The sequence below is a fragment of the Elgaria multicarinata genome, chromosome 13 (genome assembly GCF_023053635.1).
Source record: "Elgaria multicarinata webbii isolate HBS135686 ecotype San Diego chromosome 13, rElgMul1.1.pri, whole genome shotgun sequence".
Lineage (NCBI taxonomy): Eukaryota > Metazoa > Chordata > Lepidosauria > Squamata > Anguidae > Elgaria > Elgaria multicarinata.
This window is the reverse complement of record NC_086183.1, coordinates 21564832-21590854: the sequence shown is the minus strand read 5'-3', so window position 1 is coordinate 21590854 and position 26023 is coordinate 21564832. Positions and strand designations below refer to the sequence as shown.

The window sequence follows — 26023 nt, the reverse complement described above, 5'->3', positions numbered from 1 at the left end:
ATTCAATGGGTGGATGGGATTCTAATGATAAGGGATTGTTATCTACTTTGCACCCCTCCACTCAAAAGCCACTTTCTCTGTGTTTTTCATGCACTTCTAGAATCTCTCTAGCATTCAGCTTTGCAAGCTTTCCCCATTCACATTAACGCACAACAAAATTCATTTGGGACACAGAACGCTCAAGACCCCTCCCTGCCCTATGCAACGGTCAGCGACTGGGAATCTCATTCCCCTCCACCCCAAACCCACTCCATGCAATCTCATCACGTACACCTAAAAAGTCAGTGACTTCATCTTTATTAGCAAGTATCCATCAGATGACATCGAGTTTTTGAGCAAATACATGGACACCAGGTCAGTCATAGTCATACAAAGCAAGGAGGTCAGCATGAACAGTGGTACAGAGGAAGCCTGCAACAGGGATACTCCTAGCCGGAAGAAAAGGCTTGCTCTCTACTCCTGGAAGATCCTACTCAAGTGCGGGGAAATGGCCCCGAAAGGTCACCACCCTTAAGGCGACAGGTCTCCGCTATCAGAGCAGGAAGTGCGGCGGGGAAAGAAATGTCTCGGAAGGCTTATGAGCGAACTGCCGTTGCGGCTACAAGCGGAGGGACAGCAGGCCCCAGATGCTGGCTTCTGGCAACAACTGAGAGCAAAAGCAAGCCACGGCTGCTTGCCTTATTACTTCCCCGTGACGGCAGGCTTGTCTTGGCGGCTGATGGGGATGCTGCGCTCCAGCGCGGGAACGGCCGGGGTCGTGGGTGCAGTGATAGAGAGCACACCGTCCGGAGACAGTGCCGAGACGATGGCCGCTGGATCTACCCCCTTGGGGATCATGTAGCGGCGGTGGAACTCCCGGGAGATGTAGCCGTGCTCATCCTGTAGGAGCAGAAGGAGAGAGGCAAACAGGTGAGTGGCTAATAGATCCAGAACATTAAGCTCACCTCTATCCGGCACACTGCATACTTTTGAGGTTAAAAACGCTAAACTAAACCAAATAAAGCTGAGATCCACCATACCAAGGACTATCTATTCCCCCACTGTAGGGCAGCTGTCCCCAACCTGGTGCCTACCAGATGTTTGGGGCAACAACTCCCATCTTTCCCTGACCATGCTGGCTGGGGCAGATGGGCACCATAATCCAAAACCCTTGAGAACGAAAGCTCAAGTTCAATCATCTTCTGTTCAAAGTGAAATATGCAAATAGTGCTTTAAGCCAGGGGTAGGCAGAAGGTAGCTCTCCAGATATTTTGGACTTCAACTCTCAAAATTCCTGACTATTGTCCATGCTGGCAGGGACTGTTAGAAGTCCCAAACATCTGGACCTCTAACTTCTGCCCAGCTCTGCTTTAAGGGGCCAGATCCTAGTCTGATCCTTGACATGTTTAGCTGAAAATAACTCCCAGATTCAATACGATTTACTTCCAGCTCTCAACTTGCCACATTTGCTTCTACCGCCGTGTTGGGCTTTTGGGACAGGACTTGGCACATAGTCCCAGAAGCCACCTACCGGACGCTCCTCATGCTTGGCATGGACCTCAATGTGGTCACCCACCACCTTCACGTTCAACTCCTCGGGTGAAAAATGCTTCACGTCCAGCAAGACAGAGAACTTGTCTTTGTCGATCTTCACCTGGGAAGGGGGAAGAAAAAAAATGAACCATCAAAATTTAACAGCCCTTCTTCAGTTTAGCTGAGGCTGCCCACTGTACTACGATGGACAAGCCCAACGCCACCTCATCTTGTTTTAAGCACAGGGCGGTTCCAGATGCAACGGACCACTTACTAGCCACCACATTCCATGCCTTCGAGAAACAAACTTCAACATTCTGACAGGTCTCTAGACCCCCTGAAAGCAACCTTGGGTCCCCCAGGTATTGGACTAGGACTCCCATCATCCCCAGCCAATAGTCATGAACACTTAGAACCCCCCCAAACAACCTTTCCTACCCTGGGGGTTCCCCAAATGTTGTTGGATTGCAACCCCCACCAGCCCCAGGCCAGCATAGGCAGTGGCTGGGGGTGGTGGGAGTTGTAGTCTGTTAACACATGGGGTTTTTAACATATTAATGGTTTAATTTGTTTTAGAAGTGTATATTTATTCTATTTTATATGTATGATTTTATCTGTACGCCGCCCTGAGATCCTTGTGATATAGGGCGGGATATAAATGTTTTAATAAATAAATAAAATAAATAAAAGGAAATCCTTCTTCAAACAGAACATAGTTGAACCATGGAATTCACTACCCAGTTTCCCCGAAAATAAGACAGTGTCTTATATTAATTTTTGCTCCCAAAGATGCGCTAGGTCTTATTTTCAGGGGATGTCTTATTTTTCCATGAAGAAGAATACGGTACACATTTATTGTTGAACAAAAAAAAAGGTCTTATTTTCGGGGGGATGCCTTATTTACAGCGAGAGGCAAAACTGGAAGTAGGTCTTATTTTCGGGGGATATCTTACTTTCGGGGAAACAGGGTAGCAGAAGATGTTGCGATGGCCACCAATTTGGATGTCTTTAAACAGGGGTTGGCTCAATTCCTGGAGGAGAAGGCCATCAATGGCTACTAGTCCTGATGTCTCTATGTTACCTCCAGTATCAGAGGCAGTATACCTATGTACACTATTTGCCGGGGAACATGGGCAGCAGAATGCTGTTGTACTCATATCCTGCTTGTGGGTTTCCCATGGGCAACTGGTTTGCCATGCTATAAACAGTATGCTGGACTAGATGGACCCATGGTCTGATCCTGCACGGCTCTTATGTCTTAAAGCTCCAATCCTATGCACACTTACTAAGTGAGCCTTCAACTGCCCGGTGCCATCCAGATGTGAGGAGACTGCAACTCCCATAATCACTACCCAGCATGGCCAGTGCTGGCAGGGGATGATGGGGGTTGCAGTCCAACGCTCCTAGAGGGACCGGGGTGGGGGGAGAGACTTTCTAAGGAATTAAGCCCCCTTGACATCAATGGGACCTATGTGTAGTCAGGCATAGGCGAGAGTGGGATTTTACTTTCTGCCAAACCCTGTCCGCAGCTGTGTCATAAACCCAAACATTACCCCAATTCCCACAACAAGGGCCTACAGACACACAGCCGGAGGCTACAGACGACCACTTTGACAATGCAAGTTACAGCCCTCGTAGAGCAGTTCTCTGGTCCTACCCAAAGGCCACCCCCACCCCGGCTTTGATACTCCCCCACCCTTTGGTGCAGGAACATGCTGCTTTCGTTCCCACCTCGATGCTGGCATTGCTCTATATTTAGAGCTTGTGCGCTTCCAACACAGAAGCACTCTCCCCCATGCCAAGGGGCGTGACGAGGCACATTACAGAAAGCAGTTGCAAGACAGAGGGAGAAGACAAAATGTACCAGTTCGCTGGGGGGGGGGGGGGGACACGACACACGGAGGCAAGCGGTGGCACAAGAAGGCCAGGTTACACAGATCTCTTCCTCGGGGAGGTTGTCGGCCAAAGGGGTTTGGACTATCAGCCATTAAAGCTAAGCAAAAGACACCCCCCCCCAAAAAATACCCTGATCTGAAATAATATCAGAGGTATTATTTATGGTTTGATTTCAAAAGATTTGGGAAGGGACCGCAGCTCAGTGGTGAAGGCCGAAGGGAAAAGATGGTTGTTGTTGTTGTTAAAATGATCAGGTATCAGGTGATGGGAAAGAGAATAGGCAAGATGGATAAAATATCTGGACCGGATCCAAAACAAGATAGTTTCCTATGTTGCTGTGATGGCACAAGCCGGTCAAATTAAGGCAGCTGTAGGCAGAGATCCAACAGAGATCTTCTCTCTCTGGCGAGTGTCTGTGGGTTCAGGAGTCCTGCCTGCCAGTCCCTTCCCCACAGGACAAGGCAACCCAGCTGGCATTGTCTCCCCATAGGACCAGCTGGGACTGGCTGAAGAATGTTACCATAATAGGTAGCACAGGCTCCCACTCACCCCCCTGGCACCCTTTCGGACTTCAATCGCTCACCTTCACCCATTGGCAGCCCCACTTTCTAGCCTCTTCCAGAGGGCCGCTACCATTCCGAGGTGCACACGCCGCCACCCCACACCAACATCTTCTAGTCTTTCGGCACTTTTTGAAACTGTAATGCCAAGACGTCCTTCCTGCAATCCCTGATGGCCTGGCCCCCACTGCAGTAACTCTGTCACAAGCACTCTGCACATGCTCCGGTCCTCCCCATCCTCCCTGATGCGACTGGTCCCTGCTGCAGCGACTCACTCACGAGCCGTCTAGCCATGCTCAGAGGCAGCACGTCATACATGCACCTCCGAACGACCCCCCTCCTCCCCCCTCTTAGAATTTGGACCTTCCGTTCGGGCATTCTACCGGCTCGGATCCGGATCCGGGGCCGAGGCGCCTACCTCCGACAACCCCGTGTCCGGCAAGTTCGGCATCGGCAGGTTCGGCATCTGCATGCTGGGCATTCGCATGTAATAAGGGCAGAGCGTGGCTGACATCAAGTCGGTCTCCAGCAGCCCCTCACCGAACCTCTGGTCGAAAAGGCGAGGAGGGAAGAGCGACGGGAAGCCCATGGGGCGGCGCATCCAGGGGTGGTGGATAGCGATGTCCATGTCGCAGGCGAGCGGAGAGGCCGAGGAGGAACCACGGACCGCAGACCACGACGAGAGGCGCCGACGCCGCGCCCGGCCCGCGGCTGCCCCTTTTATACCCGCGCGGACCCGCCCCCTGGAAGTCGCTAGAAGAACTTGGAGCCGTCGGGACGAGCCGAGAACGCCGGGAAGGCGTGGCCACGACGGGTGGGGGCGGAGCCTCTCCCTTGTTTCTGTTGCTGCTCGTCAACACGCTCGCACGTGAGAACCAGTCGGCTGGGCCTGGGAGGGCCGAGCATCGCAGAGAGTCCCTCGGGCTCAGGGATAGAGGAAGGCGTCTGTACAGTCGGTGCAGTCGTGCTTCTGTTCTCAAATGGAATCAGTTAGCTAGGGAGGTGGTGGGCTCCCACACTAGAGGCTTTCAAGAGGCAGCTGGACAACCATCTGTCAGGGATGCTTTAGGGTGGATCCCTGCATTGAGCAGGGGGTTGGACTCAATGGCCTTGTAGGCCCCTTCCAACTCTGCTATTCTGTGATTCAAACCCCGGGGCGGGCGGGGGAGTGGGGACCGGGCACCGGAAGGATCTCGGAGCTTCCCTCGTGTGTGTTAGGGGGCTTTGTCCAAGAGCTGGGCGGTCTCATCCCGCGGGCCCACGTTAAAACAAGCCTTGTATCGCGCAATTTACTCGCGGGAACAGCATAACGTCTGAATGCGGCGCATTGGGATTAAAATCGCGATGATGGGGGACGATGTGATTAAGGGAAAATGTGATTGGGGGAAATAATATTACTTCCCCCACTCCTGCAAGTACGTCTATGCTAGCTTAATGGTGTGGGTGGGGTGTCACAGATTTTCTGTAACTTTCGTGTTTCAAAGCGCAACATCAGCACCGTCTCTCTCTCTCTATTAGTACCATAGAACTGCAGCGTTGCAAGGGAACTTGGAAGTTATCCCACAAGATCTGTTCCACTTGGCAGGTTCGGCCTGCTTGCCTGCTGTGCCCGTGCTAGAGGCGGGACCCCGAGCTCCTTAGAGCAGTCCCATGGAAGCAGGGTGGCTTGACAAAAGAGGACTCATGCCCAGCATGTTGTGTGACTTCAGAAATTTGTAGGGTTGTTTGCAAAGGCCCTTGGAGGGAGCATCCTAAAGCAGGATAACAGGGGCAGTGGAGGCTGGTGGCTCCGGTGTGGGGTGCGGGTGTGAATCCTCTCCAGGTTTCAGTCAGAACGCTAAAAGAGCTACCCAAAGTGCTCAGTCCAAATGGGCACCAACCGCCACTGCTTATAGCGGTCAGACTCTTGGTTTAACTAGCTCAGAATTGTCAGTGCTGACTGGCAGTAGCTTCCAGAATGGAGTTTCCCTCCAGTCCTATATGGACATGCCAGGGATTGACCCTTAGCTCTCGAGTACGCGAAGTATGCGCTGTACCACTGAGCCATGGCCCTTCCCCTGGTAATCCTGAATACCAAGTGCAGGAAGAACTCAGGAGGCCCTAATCCATCCTCCCAAACCCAAGCATGCGTCACCCATTGATTGGGGCACCACAAGCTTTAAAGTAGGGATGTGCTCCGCTTCTAATCGGACCGGCGAATTAGAAGCGGAGCGGGGTGCTTCGCCTCCCCTTAAGGCGGAGGCGAAGAGGATTGGGGGGCCGGCGGAGCGTGGCGAAGAGGATCGAGGTGAAGGCGGATCCTTCGCCTCGATCCGGAGCTCCGCCGGAAAGGTAAGTGGGGTTTACCGGGCCCTGCCGCTGTCGCCCATGCGGCGACAGTGGCAGGGCCCGGTAAACCCCCCCTCCTCTCCCTTACCTGCCTCCGTTCGTGGTCCCTTGGCTTCTTCAATTGAGCCCGCGGTTCAACCAGGAAGTCTAGGCCGCACTTGCAGCCCAGACTTCCTGGTTGAACCGCGGGCTCAATTGAAGAAGCCGACGGACCGCGGACGGAGGCAGGTAAGGCCTCCCTCCCCCTTGGTCCCTTACCGGGCTCTGCTGCCATCGCCGCATGGGCTGCAACGGTGGCAGGGCCCGGTAAACCCCCCCCCCGCCCTCCTCTCCCGGCCTTACCTGGCATCACTCCCCTCCACTGCGGAGCTCCGATTTGGAGCCGGAGCTCCACGGCGAAGAGGAGCGGCGTATGGGCGGAGCGGAGCGGGCCGATCCGAAATTTTCGGATCAGCCCGCAAGGCGGAGCAGGGGGTCCATGCACACCCCTACTTTAAAGGGCTAGTTTACAAATGCATCAACTGTGGAGGCTGGGGGCTCTGCTGACAGTGGGGCCCTGAACCCACTCCAGGTTTCAGTCAGAACCCTAAAGGAGCTATGCAAGGTCTAGAGCCCGTCCTACTGACATCGGAGCCAGCAACCTCCACTGTTTGGGGGGCCCAGGTTCACTGCTTGCCCAAACCCAATTTTTGTGAAGAGGAAACACCATGCCTTTGAAGATCCAGAATTACCACTGGGAGACAGGATGGCAGACATTGAGGCTGGGTGATTGAGGGGAAATTGGTGGTGCTTCCGCAGCCATTAGGAAGCACTTAGCATCTCTTAGCACACTGGTGAACAAAGGACTGGATTTGGAAAAGTGTCAAGACTCTCAGTTTACACAAGGAGATGATACCTGGCCAAGGCTGCAATCTGACACGCGCTTACATGGGAGTAACCTCCATAGCACACAATGTGGCTTACTTTTGAATAGACACCTTTAAGATTGCACTGTAAATGAATTCACGCCTGAGCGAGAACGGGAGAGGAGCCTAAAGTTTTAACCCACAGTTAAAACTGCAAATCCATGACTGCAAAGCTTGTGCACTATTTCCCTCGGTGAGACACAATAATTTTTGCAGCAGGTCTTTAAGAGCTACAAGCCCAGCGACAAAAAAGACGGCTTGTTCAGCTGCTTTGCAAAGCGAAAGATTTATAAGATCTGGAGAGAAACCAGACAGCAGCTGCCTCTAGGGCAGAGCTGGGGAAAAGGCAGATCTGAATCTACTGGCAGATCTTAGGATGGTTTGCAGTAGATCATTCCCATTCCCAATGATTTATCAGTACAAAAACAATAACAAAATTACTTCCCACTCCCACAAATGATACTGTTGATATGAAGAAAGATCGAGGCATCCAGGAATGGGTTTATGTGTGGACGAATTCTGAACTCCACTCAGTTTGGGTACTCAAAACAGATTCCAAGGGTAAGAGTTTTAACATTCTAACTGCATGTGCCTCTTGCACAGCGCTCCAGTTAGTGGATTTGGGGTTTGTCGTTCAGTGGCTGACCACATGCTTCTTTTGCAGAAGGTCCTATGTTCAACCCCCAGCATCCCCAGGCAGGGCTGGAAAAAAGTCCGGCCTGAAGCCCTGGAGAGCTGCTGCCAGTCAGTGTTGAGAATACTGGGCTAGATGGATCCAGAGTCTGACTCAGTTCAGTATAAAGCAGCTTCCTATGTTCCCAAGGAGGAAAAAAACACACATACAGCAACAAATACAAAGTAGATCCCTGAAGCCTGCCCAACTCTGCTTTAGGGCTAGGCAGGGCCGTTAACAGCTTGGTAAGGTGGACTGGCTGCGAATAACTTCACAGTGACGCTCCATTAAGAGAGCAATACGTCTTGGGGAGCTTTTATTCAGATTATTCAATACAGAACAGGGTGTGGGCTGTTACAGAGTTTCTTCCCCATTACATCAAAGGGCTGGAATGTTCTCATCCCTTTTGTGCTACAGGTGTGTTGCTGTGCCAGCTATAGGCTGAATTAGGTCTTTCTCTTCTCCCTAAAGAAAAGAGCAGGATTTCCTCTTTATTTTATTAAATTATTGAAAGTATTTTAGATTGCTCTTCAGTCATGTTTACAAAATACCAAAAAAATTGCAAGAAGCCACAAAACCATAAAAGCAGTGTCAAACAGATTAAAACTGCATTGAAAAAAGCTTGGAAAAATAACTAAAGTTTTGGTGTGGCAAATAATAACCCCCCTGCCCAAGCAAACCTTTCTAAGGTTCTTTTCTTTTAGCACAATAATAGAAATTACTTTCATTCATTTTTTGTAGTTTTGCTGCTGCAAGATGCAGTGATGGTGGCAGCCTCAGGGCATGTTTACACCAGCCCTATATCCTGGGATCATCCTTGTGCGTCCAAATGCCACACAGGATCCCAGGAGCAGGCAGGGATAATCCCTCCATTTTCCTGGGATAACCCTTAGGTGTAGAAAGGACCTCAGATGGTTTTCAAGTGGGCTCAGGGAAACTTCTGGAGGATAAGCCTACCTATGGGCATTAAATGTAATAACTCAGTATGAACCTCCAGGTTCAGAAGCAGTATACCTCTAAATACCAGTTGTGGGCCATGGTGTGGGACAGCAAGGGAGGGTTATTGTCTTCCAGTCCAGCTGATGGATCTCTCTAGGAGCATATTGCTGACCACTGTTGGAAACAGGATACTGAGCTAGATCAGGGACTGCGAACCTGTGTTCTCAGATGATGTTGGACTCCAGCTCCTATCAGCCCCAGACAGCTTGGCCAATAGGGATGATGGGAGTTGTAGTCCAACAACATCTAGGACGGCACAGGTTCCCCACTGCTGGCTTAGATGGACCCTTGATAGGGTGGCCACTTACATATCACCAAAAAAGAGAGAAAATGCATCAACAAAAGACACAGAGAACATGGAATGGCATGAAATTTGTTTATGTTGGTATATAGAGATGCAAATTTGGAAAGAATTGCTGTAATTTACATAGTAATACCGTACATCTCGCTCCAGTGGAGAAGACAGTGTCCTGTGCATCTTCCTGCTCAGTCGGCTATCTGGGTGCTGTTAATGAGCAAGTTCAAGGCCCCTTCCTGCTCCTGTTTTCTTAGGTTGTTTATATTTAAAGTGGGTTTGAACAGGACAGCCCCACGGCAGGGCTGATCTTATGCTACCCTGTTTCCCCAAAAGTAAGACATCCCCCGAAAATAAGACCTTTTTTTTTTGTTCAACAATAAATGTGTACCGTATTCTTCTTCATGGAAAAATAAGACATCCCCTGAAAATAAGACCTAGCACATCTTTGGGAGCAAAAATTAATATAAGACAACAGTTCCTAATATTTGTGTTTACTAAGGGAAGTGGGAAACCACCAGCAGAAGAAACGATAAGATTTTGGAATCAGGAATAGATCCCGAGGTGGGGGGTGCACTTTCATGTTAAGAATGATTATGCTGTGGTACGATATTTTATAGTTAATATCTATTCAACATATATGTATTCAACATTTATTTAGTATGTAGTAGTTGTTTGATGTTGTTGTTTTATTATTGTAATGTTGTATGTATAATTAATGTAGAAAAATAAATAATAATAATAATAATAATAATAATAATAATAATAATAATAATATAAGACACTGTCTTATTTTCGGGGAAACAGGGTATGTATAACTGCCTATAGATGGGATTGGAGATCAATTTGTTTCAATATCTAAATCCCTTCTCTCTCTTCATGCACACACACAAGGTAGTTGGGATGACTATGGACATGATCTTGCCACGCCAGTCCCAAAACCAGGTTGGGGGGGGGGGGAAGGGAGAGAGACAGGACATATAAAAAATAGGAACAGCCTCAACTCAAGCAAGTTACACCCCAGAGTTCTAAAACCATGAATTACTAAAATTTAAATGGAAATACAGTACACCTCACATTAATGGGGAAGGCTGTGAGTATGGGAGCTGTGTACCAGCTCAGTGGCCTGTGCTAAGTGATGGGCAAAAACAAAACCACCAACACCTTTAAACCAGACTTGGACTGGACACAGCCCATCAAATAGAGGACTGTCCTCTGTAGAATAGGACACCCTGTCTTGAACGGTCTCCCAAGTTCAGTTAAGTCTAAAAACAAACAGAGAGACATTTCAGAAGGATCTCCTTACAAGTGGGAGAACAGGCAGTGAAGTGGCAGATTAAAAATATATATATATCAGGGCCAGCAAAGTGATGCAAACTGGAAAAAATAACCACCACTATTATTTATATCCTGTTAGCAAAGTGTCCGTCATCATGATGGTACTGAGGAACAGTTTATTATTGCAGAGGGCTTTGGTGGTGGGATGCAATGCACTTAAGAACATAAGTGCATTCATCGTCGCTTGAAGCTTAACATGGCAAAGACTGAATTGCTTGTTTTTCCTCCTAAACCTTCTCCTCATCTCTCATTCTCTCTTACTGTCAATGATGTTACGCTTACTCCGGTCAAGGAAGCTCGTAGCCTTGGCTTTATCTTCGACTCCTCGCTCTCCTTTATTCCTCATATTGAGGCAGTAGCTAAATCTTGTCGATTTTTCCTGTATAATATTGCCAGGATTCGATCATTTTTGTCTGTCTCTTCTGCCAAGACGCTTGTTCATGCACTGGTTATTTCACGGTTGGACTACTGCAACCTTCTTCTCTCTGGCCTTCCTTCTTCTCACATCAGCCCGTTGGTTTCTGTTCACCACTCTGCCGCAAAGATCATCTTCTTAGCACGCCACTCCGACCATGTTACTCCGCTTCTGAAATCTCTTCATTGGCTTCCAATTCACTTCAGAATCCAATATAAACTTCTCCTGTTAACCTTCAAAGCTTTTCACGGTCTAGCTCCTTCCTATCTCTCCTCTCTCATCTCACACTATTGCCCCGCTCGTGCTCTTCGCTCCTCTGATGCCATGTTTCTCGCCTGCCCAAGGGCCTCTACTTCCCTTGCTCGGCTTCGTCCATTTTCGTCTGCTGCCCCTTACGCCTGGAACGCTCTTCCAGAACATTTGAGAACTACAAGTTCAACCACAGCTTTTAAAGCTCAACTAAAAACTTTTCTTTTTCCTAAAGCTTTTAAAACTTGATGTTGTGCAGACTTCTACTGTTACTTTCTACTGTTAGTTTTTCCCTACCCTGTGCCTGCTTACCCTTCCCTGTACCTGTTGGCATTCTCTTCCCCTCCTTATTGTTTTACTATGATTTTATTAGATTGTAAGCCTATGCGGCAGAGTCTTGCTATTTACTGTTTTACTCTGTACAGCACCATGTACATTGATGGTGCTATATAAATAAATAATAATAATAATAATAATAATAATAATAATAATAATAAGAGGTGCCATGCTGGATCAGACCAAGGGTCCATCTAGTCCAGCACTCTGTTCACACACAGTGTCCTGGATCTCTCACCAAACAGCTTCATGGGATGACCCCGGGGTTCTAGTATTTTGAGAGAGGGAGAAAACTGTCTCCCTATCCACATTTTCCACACTGCATAATTTTGTACACCTCTATCATGTCTCCCCTTAGCCTCCTTTTTTCCAAGCTAAAGAATCCCAGTTGTTGTAACATTCCTTCATAGGGGAGATGCTCCAGCCCCTTAATCATTTTAGTTGCCCTCCTCTGCACTTTTTCCAGCTCTACGACATCCTTTTTTATCCTTTTACTGTACCCAATATTGTAAGTGTGGTCGTACCATAGATATATGATACTAGCAGTTTTATTCTCAATTCCTTTTCTTATAATGCCTAACATGGAATTTGCCTTCTTTACAGCGGCCACACACTGGGTATACATTTTCATCAAGCTGTCCACCACAACCCCAAGATCTCTTTCTTGTTCTCACTTCTATGTGCACTGAGTACAGAAATGAACTGATATCCCCCCCCCTCCCCAACATAGCAGTTGGGATCCCCCACAAAAATGCCTGTGGGGGAGGTTGGAACATTTTATTTATTTATTTATTTATTTATTTATTGCATTTTTATACCGCCCAATAGCCGAAGCTCTCTGGGCAGTTCACAAAAATTAAAACCATTCAGAGTATGAAACAAACAGTATAAAAGCATGATATAAAATACAATATAAAAGTACAACCACAATAAAATCGGCAGCAGTGCAGAAATACAAATTAAAAATACTAATTTAAAACAGCAAAGTTAAAATTAAGTTTATAGACTGTTAAAATGAAATAATAATAATAATAATAATAATAATAATAATAATAATAATAATAAAATTACCCACCTCTCCATTTTGATCGAGGCGGGGAACAACAGTAAATATAAAATACATAAAACTTAATTAAGAACATAATATTGTAAAAACATTCCTAAAATTCCACTGGATAGGCCTGCCGGAAGAGATCAGTCTTGATAGCTTTCTTGAATGCTAACAGACTGTCAAGTTGATGAGTCTCCTCTGGCAGGCTATTCCACAGTCTGAGAGCTGCAGAAGAGAAGGTCTTCTGGGTAATACCCATTAGCCTAACTTTGACTGATTGAAGTAGATTCTTCCCAGAGGATCTGAGTGTGTGGGGCAGATTGTATGGGGGAAGGTGATCCCGCAGGTAGGGCTTTATAGGTGATAACCAGCACTTTATACTTCACCTGGAAACTAATTGGCAGCCAGTGGAGAGATTTCAGTGAAGGTCTTCACCTGGCACCTGAAAGAATATAGTGTAGATGCCAGGCGAACCTCTTCCCCAAAGAACTGAATGGCATCCACTCATTTATATAGGGGGAAAGTGAAAGGCTTTTAGGGAGATTGGTGTGTGGAATCATAGACGCAATTTCAACAAGCCGTGGAGATGTTGAGGGTGCACCTTTGCCATGGCAATGATGTGTGGTTTGAAATGCCAGGTAAGTTGCCTTTTGTAGCTAACAGTGCAGGGCAACACCTTTGTGGATAGGTGTGCAGCCACACTCCTACCATAAAGTCTAATGAAAACATGCAAGTGTGAAATAGGTTTAAGGAAACCGATTAGAAATGATGTGTCACATTCAAGCAGAGCGATGCCTGTTGAAATAAAATCGTGTGTCCATAGAAAATACATTTAATCATAAAACTCATATATATATAAAATTTACAAATGTACAACAAACACTAATCCCAAACGCGTTTCGACCCCAAGGTCTTCATCAGTGGGAAAAGGATTATTCTACAGATTTTAAAACACTTTTTTATATGCCCCAAATACATGAATATCCAATAGGACCTGAAAAGCAGAAACAAAAACAGAAATATTGATTGCCAAATACCTGTTGGTACTTTCCCCACCTTGAGCCCAAGAATTGGATCTAAAAGTAATTATATTACCAAAATTTGGCTCCTATAAATCTTCAAAGATATGCCCAAAAAGATGGAGGACTTGGCGTTCCCTCCTGTCTTCAAGAAAGTGGGGGATAAAATACATGCCTAATTAGCTTTTACAAAATGGCATCATCTAAAAACAACAACACTCCCACAAAATACTCACTTGAGAAAAATAATAATAATCTTACCTAGACTCCCAAACTGTATCTGAAGCTTAAATAAGTTCTTTAGTTCATGCAGGCTTATAAAAAGCACTGCCAACAAAAGTATATGCACGATAGGTTTGGGAGCCGTGTTACCAGAATGTTGCCGAGGGCGATGAGAGATTTAGCAGGCCATCCCACCAGCCCTCCTGAAAAACTTGATTTCTTTCCCTCTTCCCTCCCCTTCAAACATCTTGAGAAATAAACTAAAAATTAAGAGGGCAGGAAGCCAGGTGGGCACCAAGAGAGGTGTCTGCAGGCACGTGGTGCCCACGAGCGCCATCTTACCCAGGGTTAGCAGATAAAATCAGGGAGGCCCATGAAGAACCACATAAAACAGGAGCGTGAGCATGTGTGTGCAACCAGAGAGTGAAGAGGTGGAGAGATCTCTGGAGGGGGGCCGTCAGCAGCTAAGAGGAGCCGGGATGACTCAAAGGCTTTACCCCCAGGGATTGCTGAAAAATATACTGGCTGCAGGATCAAGTGGCAGAGTTGTGGGAAGATGACCAGGATCCCATGCAGTCAGGAATGGAATCTTCTGGAGCAGAAGGAATATAGTTAGGGGAGTGAGAAGGTTGCTGGGAAAATTCAGAGCATAGTCACTTGCAGCCATATCCTATTAATACTGCAAAGTCAGTCCTGTTGAGCTGTAGGAGGGTTTGTTCCAAGTAAGCATGCACAGTCTTGCCGCCTTAAAGTACATGTTGAAGATCACATAAAGCTGATTCATTATCCCTTAATGTGGATAGGCAGTCCCTATATGCTTTGGACTGCGGCATGGCCAGTGGCAAGGCATGGGAGCAAGTAGTCAAAAACATTTGGAGGGCATAGAATCATAGAATAGTAGAGTTGGAAGGGGCCTATAAGGCCATCAAGTCCAACCCCCTGCTCAATGCAGGAATCCACCTTAGAGCCTACCTGACAGATAGCTGTCCAGCTGCCTCTTGAATGCCTCTCGTGTGGGAGAGGCCACAACCTCCTTAAGTAATTGGTTCCATTGTCATAGTGCTCTAACCATCAGGAAGTTTTTCCTGATGTCCAGCCAGAATCTGGCTTCCTGTAACCTGAGCCCATTATTCTGTGCTCTGAACTCTGGGATGATTGAGAAGAGATCCTGGCCCTCCTCTGTGTGACAAACTACCCCTGCCTTGATAGGGCAATCATATAAATGTGAGATATTTCAGCCCTGTTTACAGCAACCCTGCAAGGCGAGCCCATATTATGCCTACATCACAAATGAGGCTGAGAGAGATGGCAGCTTGCCAAAGGCCACCCAGCGCTTGTTGGCTCATGTTCTTCTTGGCCATCTGTTCTCCGTCTACTTGAAGCGGCCTGTCATGTACCGACCGGGGGGGTGGGGCAGTTCAAATGTTGACACCCACGATTCTTTATACAGGGGCGTGCCAGTTTCAATCCATATTAGCAACTGGATCCTCAGGAAGTGGTACTTAATCCGGAATTCAAACTGTGTTATTGTGCCCGTAGTCTTAGACACCAAAGCAACACACTGCCAACAAGCTTGTGGGAAGGACTGGAAAATTAGCAGGGAGCTAAAACGGAAGATGAGGGCAAAGCAGTCTGACCGGAGTTCATGAAAAACTAGAAAGGCTGTAATATTGTGTCAAGCCAGGCAAGATACCTGCAGGGGCTTTCACCCGTTGTGGGTGGCGTGACAATCCCTGCTCCACTTCTACCAACTTTTCTTTGATGGAGAGAGGAAAAGGGTGATACGCTGTGTCTGCAGGATCCCGGTAACCACACCTGTGGTTGGCGGATTTATATCAGCGAGACTAGAGAAAGTAGAACAAGTTGAGTAAAGGTTTGTTTGCTTTTTTTAAAGTAGGGTACCAAAGATAGGAGTCGTTACTTTGGAAGAGAAACAAGTCTGTCTTTCACTGTCTAGCTCCTTCCTATCTCTCCTCTCTCATCTCACACTATTGCCCCGCTCGTGCTCGTCGCTCCTCTGATGCCATGTTTCTCGCCTGCCCAAGGGTCTCTACTTCCCTTGCTCAGCTTCGTCCATTTTCTTCGGCTGCCCCTTATGCCTGGAACGCTCTTCCAGAACATTTGAGAACTACAAGTTCAATCGCAGCTTTTAAAGCTCAGCTAAAAACTTTTTTTTCCTAAAGCTTTTAAAACTTGATTTTGTTCTGACTTTATATTGTTAGTTTTACCCTACCCAGTGCCTGTTTACCCTACCCAGTGCCTGTTTGCATTCTCTTCCCCTCCTTATTGTTTTATTATGATTTTATTAGAATGTAAGCCTATGCGGCAGGGTCTTGCTATTTACTGTTTTACTCTGTACAGCACCATGTACATTGATGGTGCTATATAAATAAATAATAATAATGTCAGGTGGTCAAATGAAGGGGCACATCTTAACCTACCTCACAGGGTCGTCGTGAGGATAAAATGGAGAGGAGGAGGACCACGCAAGCCACCTTGGGGTCCTTACAAGAGGAAAGAAGGCAGGGTATAAATGTAATAATACACAAATAAAATGCTTCAGCCTGCCCATGTCTTCAGATTTTCCACTGAGGCCTCCTATTCTAAGTGCCTTTCGTATCCGGAGTGTACTGTGCAGTTCCAAAGGATAGGGCTTTCTCTGTGGTGGCACCCCGGCTTTGTAATGCGGTCCCTAGACAGGGATGCCTGGCACCTAATTTGAGATCCTTTCGGTGCAAATTATCATTTTCCGCAGGCATCTGAATTCGTACAACTTCTCGGTCGTCCTCTGTAGATGAAACGTTGATTGCTTTCTTTTATTATGGCTGAGGATATTAGTTTTATTATACTGTGTATATTGATTGCAATAAGTTATAAATTATATCAAAAGTTGTCCTGGAATCTCATGTGATGAAGGGGGTGGCGTAGAAAAATATTTTCAAACGAACAGTGTGGTTTCGCGCTATTTTTACATACAATGGTTTTTCAACAGTTGCCAGTGCTAAAAAAAAATTAAAAAAAATCGGCCCAGTACCTGGACCTGGTCATTCCAGCTGATGAAAAATAAAAGCCAAAAACTGAGCAGATGAGAATGCATAATTTTTTAAAGTTCGCCTTCATCTAAGGCCCTCCTCCGGGTGCCTGCTCCGAGGGAAGCTGGGAGGACGGCAACAAGGGAGAGGGCCTTCTCAGGGGTGGCCCCCCAATTATGGAACGATCTCCCCTGATAAGGCCCACCTGGCACCAACGTTGCTATCTTTTTGGCGCCAGGTCAAGACTTTTCTCCCAGGCATTTAACACCATACATTGAGTTTTTAATTGATCTATCTTTGGCTGAGAGCTCAAAGTTGTTTTAAATGGATATTATCTTTGTATATTTTTATGTTTTTAAATTTTGTATATCGATTTTTAATGTTTAATGTTTGAATCTTTTGTAAACCACCTAGAGAGCTTCGGCTATGGGCCGGTATAGAAATGTAAAGCAGCAGCATCTAGAACAGGGGTGTTGAACCTCTGGACCACAGGCCAAATCCAGCCCACCGCAGTCCTCCAGATGACCACACCCTTTCCCTCCAGTGGTTTCCTGGCTTTTGCACAGGTTCTCCCCCCACCTTCTTACACTGAAATGCATCTTCTAAGGTTTAATTATTGGCAGTAAGCGCTTTAAGTTAAAACATGCTGGCATTTTTGACCCCGCTCCTTTTGCCTTCAGCACCTGCCCCCCCAAGAATTTCTCCAAAATGGAATTTGGCCCTTCCATTGAAAGACGTTCAACACCCTCCATCAAGAAATATGGCTACTGATCCATGGTTACTAGGTGTGGGAAAGGTAGAAGCCACGAGGAAGGACTGTAGCTCAGCCGTAGCACACCTGCTTTGCAAGCAAAAAGGTCCCAGGTTCAATCTCCGGTAGGGTTGGGAAAAGACTGCAGTCTGGAAACCTGGGGAGTGACATCATCCATTGTGTTGGGTTGGACCTGGCAGAACCCAACTCAACACATCAGTCATCGTAGCCCATGCGGAGCTAGACGGACCAACTGCCTGAATGGGGATATGTCAGTTTCCTATATTCCCATCCCTTCTGTAATGAGTTGCAGCGATATTAAAGAAGCTCACTGTCGGGAGCAAGGCGAGCAGGGTGTCCCTTTCTCACAATGGAAAAGACCAGCTCATCATATCCTCATTAACAGGCCCCCTCTGCTGTACGCTACGTCCTGGTGAATATGCCCCAACCCTCTTAATTGCTCTGTTGACAACACCGCTTTTCCGCTCACCGTGCCATCCCCACCCAGGCTGCGCAGGGAGGGAGAGATTAAAGCTGGGAGTCCTCGTCTAGCAAATGCAGCTTTTCCTCACCCCGTTCCGAGATGCCACCGGAGTCTGGGAAGGGATTTGGCTGTAAGCAGCACCCTGAATTGACGTGATTTAAACGGCAGGCCGAGACAAGTGGCCCAGGGGAACATTGCGCTCATTGTTCGCCCCGGCGTTTATCATATCCTCATCCTACATCCCAATCAGCTGACCGAGGTAGAAAACATGCACGGCTAGAAGCGTTGCCAGCTGCCCCAGCTTCTCTTTCTGTCCCTGTTCCTGGGCCTTTAAGCAGCAGCTCGGCATGCAGACCTTAAATCATGTCAGCTTTTATCAAGTTCAATGTTTACATCGCGTTCGATGAGCCTGGCGTAGGCTTCAGCTGCCTACATTTCTGCAGGCCGGTGCTTCTCGTTAAAAAGTCCCAAGAACAAAAAGGCCTCTTAAGCAAAGATCACAGTGCCCCACTAAAAGAAGGCCCGGGGTGGAAATTAAAAACAGTGTTTTCGAGTGTTCATTAAAGGCCGTAAAAGGGAAGTTGGGACTGGGCGAAAAGTGACCCGAGGCAGCTGAATTATGTCCGAGGGAGGAGGAAGTGGTGAGCGCGAGGCTTCGGAATTGTGTGTAGGCTCCCGTCTTAAGATTCCTGAAAATCCCAGCATTGGAGTACACATGCATAATTACGGCTTCTAGCCTTCACTGAAATAAACAGGGCATTAAAATAGGCTGTCGATCAGCCACAGAGCCATATTCAAGGTTCTATTGTCGACATTCAACTCGGGACCAGAACTCCTAGCAGACCACTTCCCCGATATCAGGGCTGGGGAACCTCAGGCCTGGAGTCCCAATCGGGCCCTCTCTGAGGTCCCCATAAACCCACACCCTCTTCTATCCCCACCTCCTTTCACCCAATTACTGATCATTGGGTGGTTTTCTTCATTCTAAAGGGTTGAAATGCCTTTCCTACGGGTTAGTTACAGGCAAGAAGACTTAGCACTAGAATGCAGCCCTTGAGCGCTTCTCTGAAATTGAATTCAGCCCTTGAGCTGAAAGCGATTCCCCCACTCAAGCCCTATAGACCCCCAGCTGACCCTTAAGATCTTCAGAGGAGACCTTGCGGCTGTTCTGTGCCCAACAGAATGTCACTCTGTATCATCTCAAAAGTGCGCCTTCTCGGTAGTGGCACCCACCCTCCGAAACACCCTTCCCTCACGTAATTTGGGAGGCAAAAAAGATGGTGTGTTTTAAACGCAGCTGCAAACATACTTGTTTACGCAAGCTTTTGCTGCCTTGATCAACATGACCCTGCCCTTTTTTAGCTTTCTTGTTGTCATTATCACTGTTTATTAACAGTGTGTTTTAACAGGGATTTGTAATATTTCTGTGTGCAAACTGCTCATAGATAAAGCAGCATACAAGTAGTAAATAAACGTTGTTAAATACTCAAGCCCCATTAACTCCAACGGGATTAAAGCCCATGCGATTTTCTGCCTCGAGGGAAACCATTCAATATTAACTTTTGTTACAAGGTAGCTTCTGTGAGCAGTACTGACTCCATTTTGAAACAACCCAAAACCCCACCTACAGACTGAGAGCATTCACAAAAGGACTGGGTCAAGTAACCATCTCCTGATAGACTTCTTCAAATGCATTCCCCAGAGACAAAGGTAGGGGTAAAACTAAGCAGGATATGAATGCTGGATGGCAAGAGTCATACCTGGTCATACACATGCTAATGCAGCCCTGTTGCTGAACTCCAGGCTGCATAAAGTACAGCCATCATCCCAAATCACCCTCTTTTGTTCCCATAACAAGTCGATCTTTAAATTGTTGTTTATTCGTTCAGTCACTTCCAACTCTTGGACCAGCCCACGTGGCCTTGTCACCCCTAGCTCCCCCAAGGTCAAGTCTGTCACCTCCAGAATATCATCCACCCATCTTGCCCTTGGTCGGCCTCTTTAAATAAGATATACAAAAACCCTCAAGTTTGAGGGAAGAAGCAGGCTAGCTCGCTCTCTCCCTTTTGAACCAGAAACAGAGCATACTACACATTCCAGCTTGTGAGAACAAGCTGCCATGGGTGAGTGCTTCACCTCGCTGTATTCTTTTCCTCTTCACCTAAGACCAAGAGTTGCAATGCTCCCCAGTTCTGCTCTACAGGAAAGGGCTGTAGCCCAAGGAAAGGTATATTGCCTTTAAAGATTCCCTCTACTCTTTCCCCTGCTGTCTCTGTGTGTATGCTCTTAAGTCTCAAAAAGTCTATTTTTCAGTCTTGAAACTGCTTCTAAGCCTCTACTTGCTCAGCTAATTTCCCCAAAACTAGCTTGTGCCTTTGTATTTGTTTCAACCTCAATAAATGTGCCATTGTGGCATTATCCCCTTCAGTGCTGTAAGTTTCTGGAGTAAGAATCGCCTTACTTAGCCACAGACGCTCTATTGCCAATGTCAAAAGATTCCTTATAAGCGGGTGTAAGTCTCATTAGAATGTGTGCAAGTTTGTACACGGGTCTAATGAGAGCACATCACGTAACACTTTGCTACTGGTAATCCCTTGCAGAGAATTCTAGGGCACGCTCTTTAGGGAATATGCTCTATTTATACAGGACGCTGCCCAGGCAAGTTGAGTTTCATCAGCATCTGGAACAAATGGAGTGTTTACTGAAGTCTTAGGCCACCCTGAAGATTAATGAATTCTGCCAAAAGTGTGTCCTAAACACTAAACCGGGGGTAAGCAGCCTGGTTCCCACCAGATGTTTTCTCCCACCTGCACCAGCTAGCATGGTCAATCATGAGGAATAATGGGAGTTATAGCCCAAAATGTCTGGAGGGCACCAGGTTGCTTGGCCCTGGGCTAACAATGCAAGGAATAGCACTAGATAGGTTACGTAGGAAGTGCAAATGAATACAAGCTCCCCAGAACACGTTCCAAAAACAGCTGCTACAGGTCTAACAGCAGTGCCCTTCATATAAATACTGCATGGTTAACAATGGCTACTAGCTCTGATGGTTGTGTGCCATCTCCAGTATTCAAGGCAATAAGCCGGTGTGCACCAGTTGCTGGGGAACATGGGTGGGAGGGTGTTGTTGCACCATGTCCTGCTTGTTCATCCCTGGCCGATGGTGGGTTGGCTACTGTGTGAACAATGTGCTGGACTAGGTGGACCCTTGGTCTGATCCAGCAGGGCTCTTCTTATGTTCTTATGTCAGATTTCTCTCTCATTTGGGCATTTTCCTGGCTTGCTTAGGTTTCTGAATACACTGGAAGATGAACTAGATTTATTTATTTATTTATTACATTTTTATACCGCCCAATGGCCGAAGCTCTCTGGGCGGTTCACAAAATGATGCAGCCGTTAGAAACTGACATGCCTACAAGAGCACCTCCATCTCTTTTGTATTTCGTGAGAGGGTTAGCTTGCCAAGGAACATAATGGACTCGCCAAAGACAGTGAGGGCTGGCCAAGGGACATGATAGATGGATGTGCAAGAGAAATTTTATTGAGGTGGGCAGGAGCCAGGCCCACAGTATGTAATTAGGTAGATCAGCAAAGCCAGCAATATTTTCTTTTAAAATTGCACCCACTGGTTTACTTAAAATCACACCCAATAGGCTGCCTTCTAGTGGAAAAGTGTTGCTATTGCACAGGATGCCACACCAGAAAATCGAAGTTTTTCCTGAGTAGAATCACTGGGTAGTCTTTTGCAGTATAAAAACCCAAGAGTTCTGTAAGTCTACACACTTAAGTAAATCATTTTCCTCTCCACGATACATCCCACCTTATTGCTTACATTTCTTCCCCCCCACCCACTTCCAATTTTAAATTTTTATAACTTTTTCATACATGGTATTTCTGATCTCCATGTATGGATGTGAAAGTTAGACAAGGAAAAAAACGAATAGGGGGAAGATCAACCCATTTAAAATATGTTGTTGGAGGAGTGTTTTGTGCATTCAGTGGACTGCAAGAAAGACACATAAGTGTCTTCTACAACATATAAAGTCAGAACTCTCACTAGAAGCGAAAATGCTGAAACAGAGACTATATCCCACTTTGGACATATGAGAAGAAATGACTCATTAGAAAAGACAACTATGCTAGGAAAAACAGAAGGTAGAAGGAAAAGAGAGCCAGTGTGGTGTAGTGGCTAAGGTGTTGGACTGGGAGTTGGAAGATTCAGGTTCTAGTCCCCACTCAGCCATGGAACCCCACTGGCTGACTTTGGGCCAGTCACAGACTTAGCCCAACCCACCTCACAGGGTTGTTGTTGTGAGGATAAAAATGGAGAGGAGGATGTATACCATCTTGGGTTCACTGGAGGAAAAACGGTGGGATATAAATGTAATAATAATAATAATAATAATAATAATAATAATAATAATAATAATAATGATGGAAGACCACACAGGAGATGGATCGACTTCGTAAAGGAAGATACAGACATGAAGTTACAGGAACTGGTTTACAACAGATGCATCTGAAGGTCACTAAGTCATAGGGTTGCCATAAGTCGAAGTTGACTTGAAGGCTCATAATTGCTACTACTACTCTTTAAAAATCCTTTACAACAACCTGATTTAAATCAGAATGTGTCTCTAATTCGGGGGGGGGGGGATACCTTTTTTAGGTAACGGGACCAATTCAATTGTGGAGAAGCTCTCAGGAACTGCATTCCAGTGGTGACCCAAACTACTAAAATCACTGGAATTAAAGCCGATTGCCAATAACTAAACCTTAGGAGAAATAGTTCAACCTTTCAGAATGGGACAAAAACCAGGAAACAATCAGGAGGCAATTAGGGAAAAGGGGAAGGGAACATGGCCATCTGAGGAACCCAGAAGGGCCAGACTTGGCTCACAGGCTTCAGGTTCCCTACTGCGGATATACACCCTGCTTGCCTTGCTTTCAAGCATTATTGGCCAAACAGTCTGAGAAAACCAAGCATGCAGATCTCAGATTTCCCTTCCCAGAGCCAAGATGTCACATGGGAGAGAAGGAAAAATTATTTTCCTCCTATCCTGTGTGACATTTTGGCTCTGGCCCTTGGAGCCACTGCTGATCCATGTTGCTCGGTGCAAACCTTGCAGGAAAAAAGCATTCACTGCCCGAGAAACACATTCAGAATGAACAAATGGCTGAAAGCTCACATGAGCCCGATTCTTGACCTGAGTGAAGAAGTCCCCCCCGCACACACACACCCCACTTTCTCCCAATACCGTCACACAGCAGGCACATCAGAAGTAGATAAGCCCAGGTTTATTGATCACTTTCAAGAGAGGCCATAGTCAGGCCACAGTGAGTGGAGGATTCTGGGGAGCAAGGGGAGGCAGCACCCCCCACGACAGTTCACCATGGCACAACCCCTCCCTGGTTCCGTAGAAGGGGAGATTGGGAAAGCAGCCAGCAGGCCGCTCAGTGAGTCCACTGGGGGGAAGTTTAAAGCTCCATGCCAGTGAAATCAAAAGATGAGAAAGATCCGTCAGGGGATGCCCAGGGGGATGGTGAAGGAGAGGTAGTCGCCAATCTCGCCCCACTGTGCCCGGCGTGCCTGGAAGATGCAGATCCATGTGGTGAGCACAATCACCCAGAAGAGAAGACCCACGGCTGAACGCTGGACATCTGGGATGAGAAGAGGTCAAAACAATGGATCAGGAAATGTCAAGAACTTGTTTCCCTCCCAGCAATGCAGGGAGGGAAACAATACCACAGCCACCACATTTAAGTGGCCCTGCCCATGCCAGACACCTGTGCCCTCCTGCTAGCAAAGAGCCTACCCTTTGCTAGGTCTTCCTTGTGTCATTCCCCTGCCAATCCACCCCCTGATCAAAAACTCACAGCGCTTGATCTGTAGTTGCTCGGTGTAGGCTGGCACGAAAAAGGCCTCTCGGAAAAACCAGAAAACATTCACCAGCCAGAGGAAAGGGAGCAGAGCAAAGCCACCTGGAGAGACAGGAGAAAGAAGTTACTCATTATCACCCATCCACATCTCCTTCCGGTGAGGATGTCCCACCTTTTCTGGTATTTTAAGAGGGCCTGCAACAACAGTCTATAACACCCAAGGGTGTACTTGCCCTGATTGTTTTTACTGTGAAAAATCGCTTCCCATATATGAGTCAGTGACTGGTCCAAAGTCACCCAGGGAGATTCAGGGCCGAGTGGGGACTAGAAGCCAGACTTCCCACATCTATTTCGGCAGTTTTAATAGTGCAGCTCTGGAGTCAGCAACCTCTTGGGCTCGGAGGGAAATGTGCAGCACTGGGGGATGGGTTGGGGCCCACACAGGCATGGCCATGTTTTAACTCTCCCCACAACAACTCCTCTTGGTGCCCCTCTCTGCCTCCTGAGATCAGGGGATGGGAATCCTGGGCTGGGGGCACTCAAAGCTCCTCTTCCCAGCCCTGGGAAGCCCCCTCCTCCCCCTCAGTTTAAAGCCCCCTCCCCCTCAGTTTAAAGCCTCCCCTCCCCCTCAGTTTAAAGCCTCCCCTCCCCCTCAGTTTAAAGCCTCCCCTCCCCCTCAATTTAAAGCCTCCCCTCCCCCTCAGTTTAAAGCCCCCTCCTCCTCCCTCCCCCCCTCAGTTTAAAGCCCCGCCCTTTGAATTAGTTTGGGCAGAAAGGGAGTGCGTCCAGCCCAGGGTCACCCAGCCAGCTTCGTGGTCCTGTGGGGATGTGGAGGCAGGTTCCCCCGGTACAAGCCCAGCACCCGGCCCATCCCACCAGGCTGCCTCTCCTTGAGGAGCGCCGGCGGCCACTCACCCAAGTAGTATTTCCTACAGAGGTTGAGCTTCTCCTCGTTGGACACTCGCTCCAGGTTCATGGCGCTCGCTGCTGCCTCACCCCAAGCCCGGGGCAGGAGGGAGAGAGGAGCCTTCTGTTCACCAGCGCGCTACCGGAGACCAGAGAACGTGTGAACGCGGAGAGCGACCACGCTCCGGAGTTGGCCCCTCGCCAGTGAGGAGGCAAACGGCCCTCAGACCCCCCAAATGGAGGGGAACCGCTGAAGGCTTCCCCCCACCCACAAAACACTCACCTCCCCCTCTGAGGAGTTACTTCCGCAACTGGAGTCGCTCCGCCCCTTCCCCCGCAAAAACACGGAACTCTGGGATATGTAGTCAGCAACTTGCCCGTGGGCTGCCGGGAAACGCAGCGCTGCCCGAAGCCTAGAGATAGAAAAAGTGTAGAGCGGAAATGCAGATCTCTTTTCAGAGGGGGAGCAGCCGTATTACTCTGCTGCTGCAGCAGCAAAGACGACGAACAGTCTTAAAGACGAACACATTTATTTCGGCATAAGCTTTCCTGAGTCATGCCCACTCCCGTCAGAGGCATGAAGTGCTCACCTCAAATTAGCCAGGTTTATATGTACAGGAGCCCTGTCCTCCTTTTCATATGGTCACCCTAGATTTTATATATACATACAGGGGGTGGAATGTAAAGTGTGGCTCGAGAGAACTGAAATGCAAAAGGTGCAGAGAGTGAGGAATAGAGATATCTACAGACGGAACCTCTGGGGGGTATTTTGTCCCTTCCTGCTTCCCCTTACCCCGCAGAAGGAAGAGCTGCCTATAGAAAGCAAAGGAAGAAAAGCCAGGATTTTACCATTAACTGCAGGAGCCCATCGCTATATGCATGCAGCTGCAAAGGCAGGACTCCCTGCTCTCGGTTTTTATTTCGTGTCAGGAAGGCTTTTTAAAAACAGTACCTATGTACATTGTCTCCATTTTGCATGCCGGAGGTAGCGCGGGACTGAAAGGGAGCGATTTACACGACAACCCTGTGATGTAGTCCATTGTAAGCATTGCAGTTTATTTGGATTTCCAATCCCAACCCTCCCATGCAAAACACTCCTTCTGTCCTCAGATTACAGCAGACTACTTCAATACCCCCCTCTCAGAGCCCCTCCCAACCCAAATCATGAATTC

General features: G+C 47.5%; 2 protein-coding genes across 2 annotated transcripts; both read right to left on the bottom strand.

Moving 5' to 3' along the window:
• Positions 1-281: 281 nt before the first annotated feature.
• HSPB6 (heat shock protein family B (small) member 6) lies at positions 282-4638 on the bottom strand. Its single transcript, XM_063140124.1, has 3 exons — positions 4387-4638; positions 1511-1633; positions 282-879 (listed from the first exon to the last, which is right to left on the bottom strand). The coding sequence occupies exons 1-3, from the start codon at positions 4594-4596 to the stop codon at positions 682-684; spliced, it is 531 nt and encodes a 176-aa protein (XP_062996194.1). The 5' UTR covers positions 4597-4638; the 3' UTR covers positions 282-681.
• Positions 4639-23343: 18705 nt separating this feature from the next.
• PSENEN (presenilin enhancer, gamma-secretase subunit) lies at positions 23344-25163 on the bottom strand. Its single transcript, XM_063139793.1, has 4 exons — positions 25135-25163; positions 24861-24990; positions 23943-24047; positions 23344-23726 (listed from the first exon to the last, which is right to left on the bottom strand). The coding sequence occupies exons 2-4, from the start codon at positions 24919-24921 to the stop codon at positions 23587-23589; spliced, it is 306 nt and encodes a 101-aa protein (XP_062995863.1). The 5' UTR covers positions 24922-24990; positions 25135-25163; the 3' UTR covers positions 23344-23586.
• Between the last annotated feature and the right edge of the window lie 860 nt (positions 25164-26023).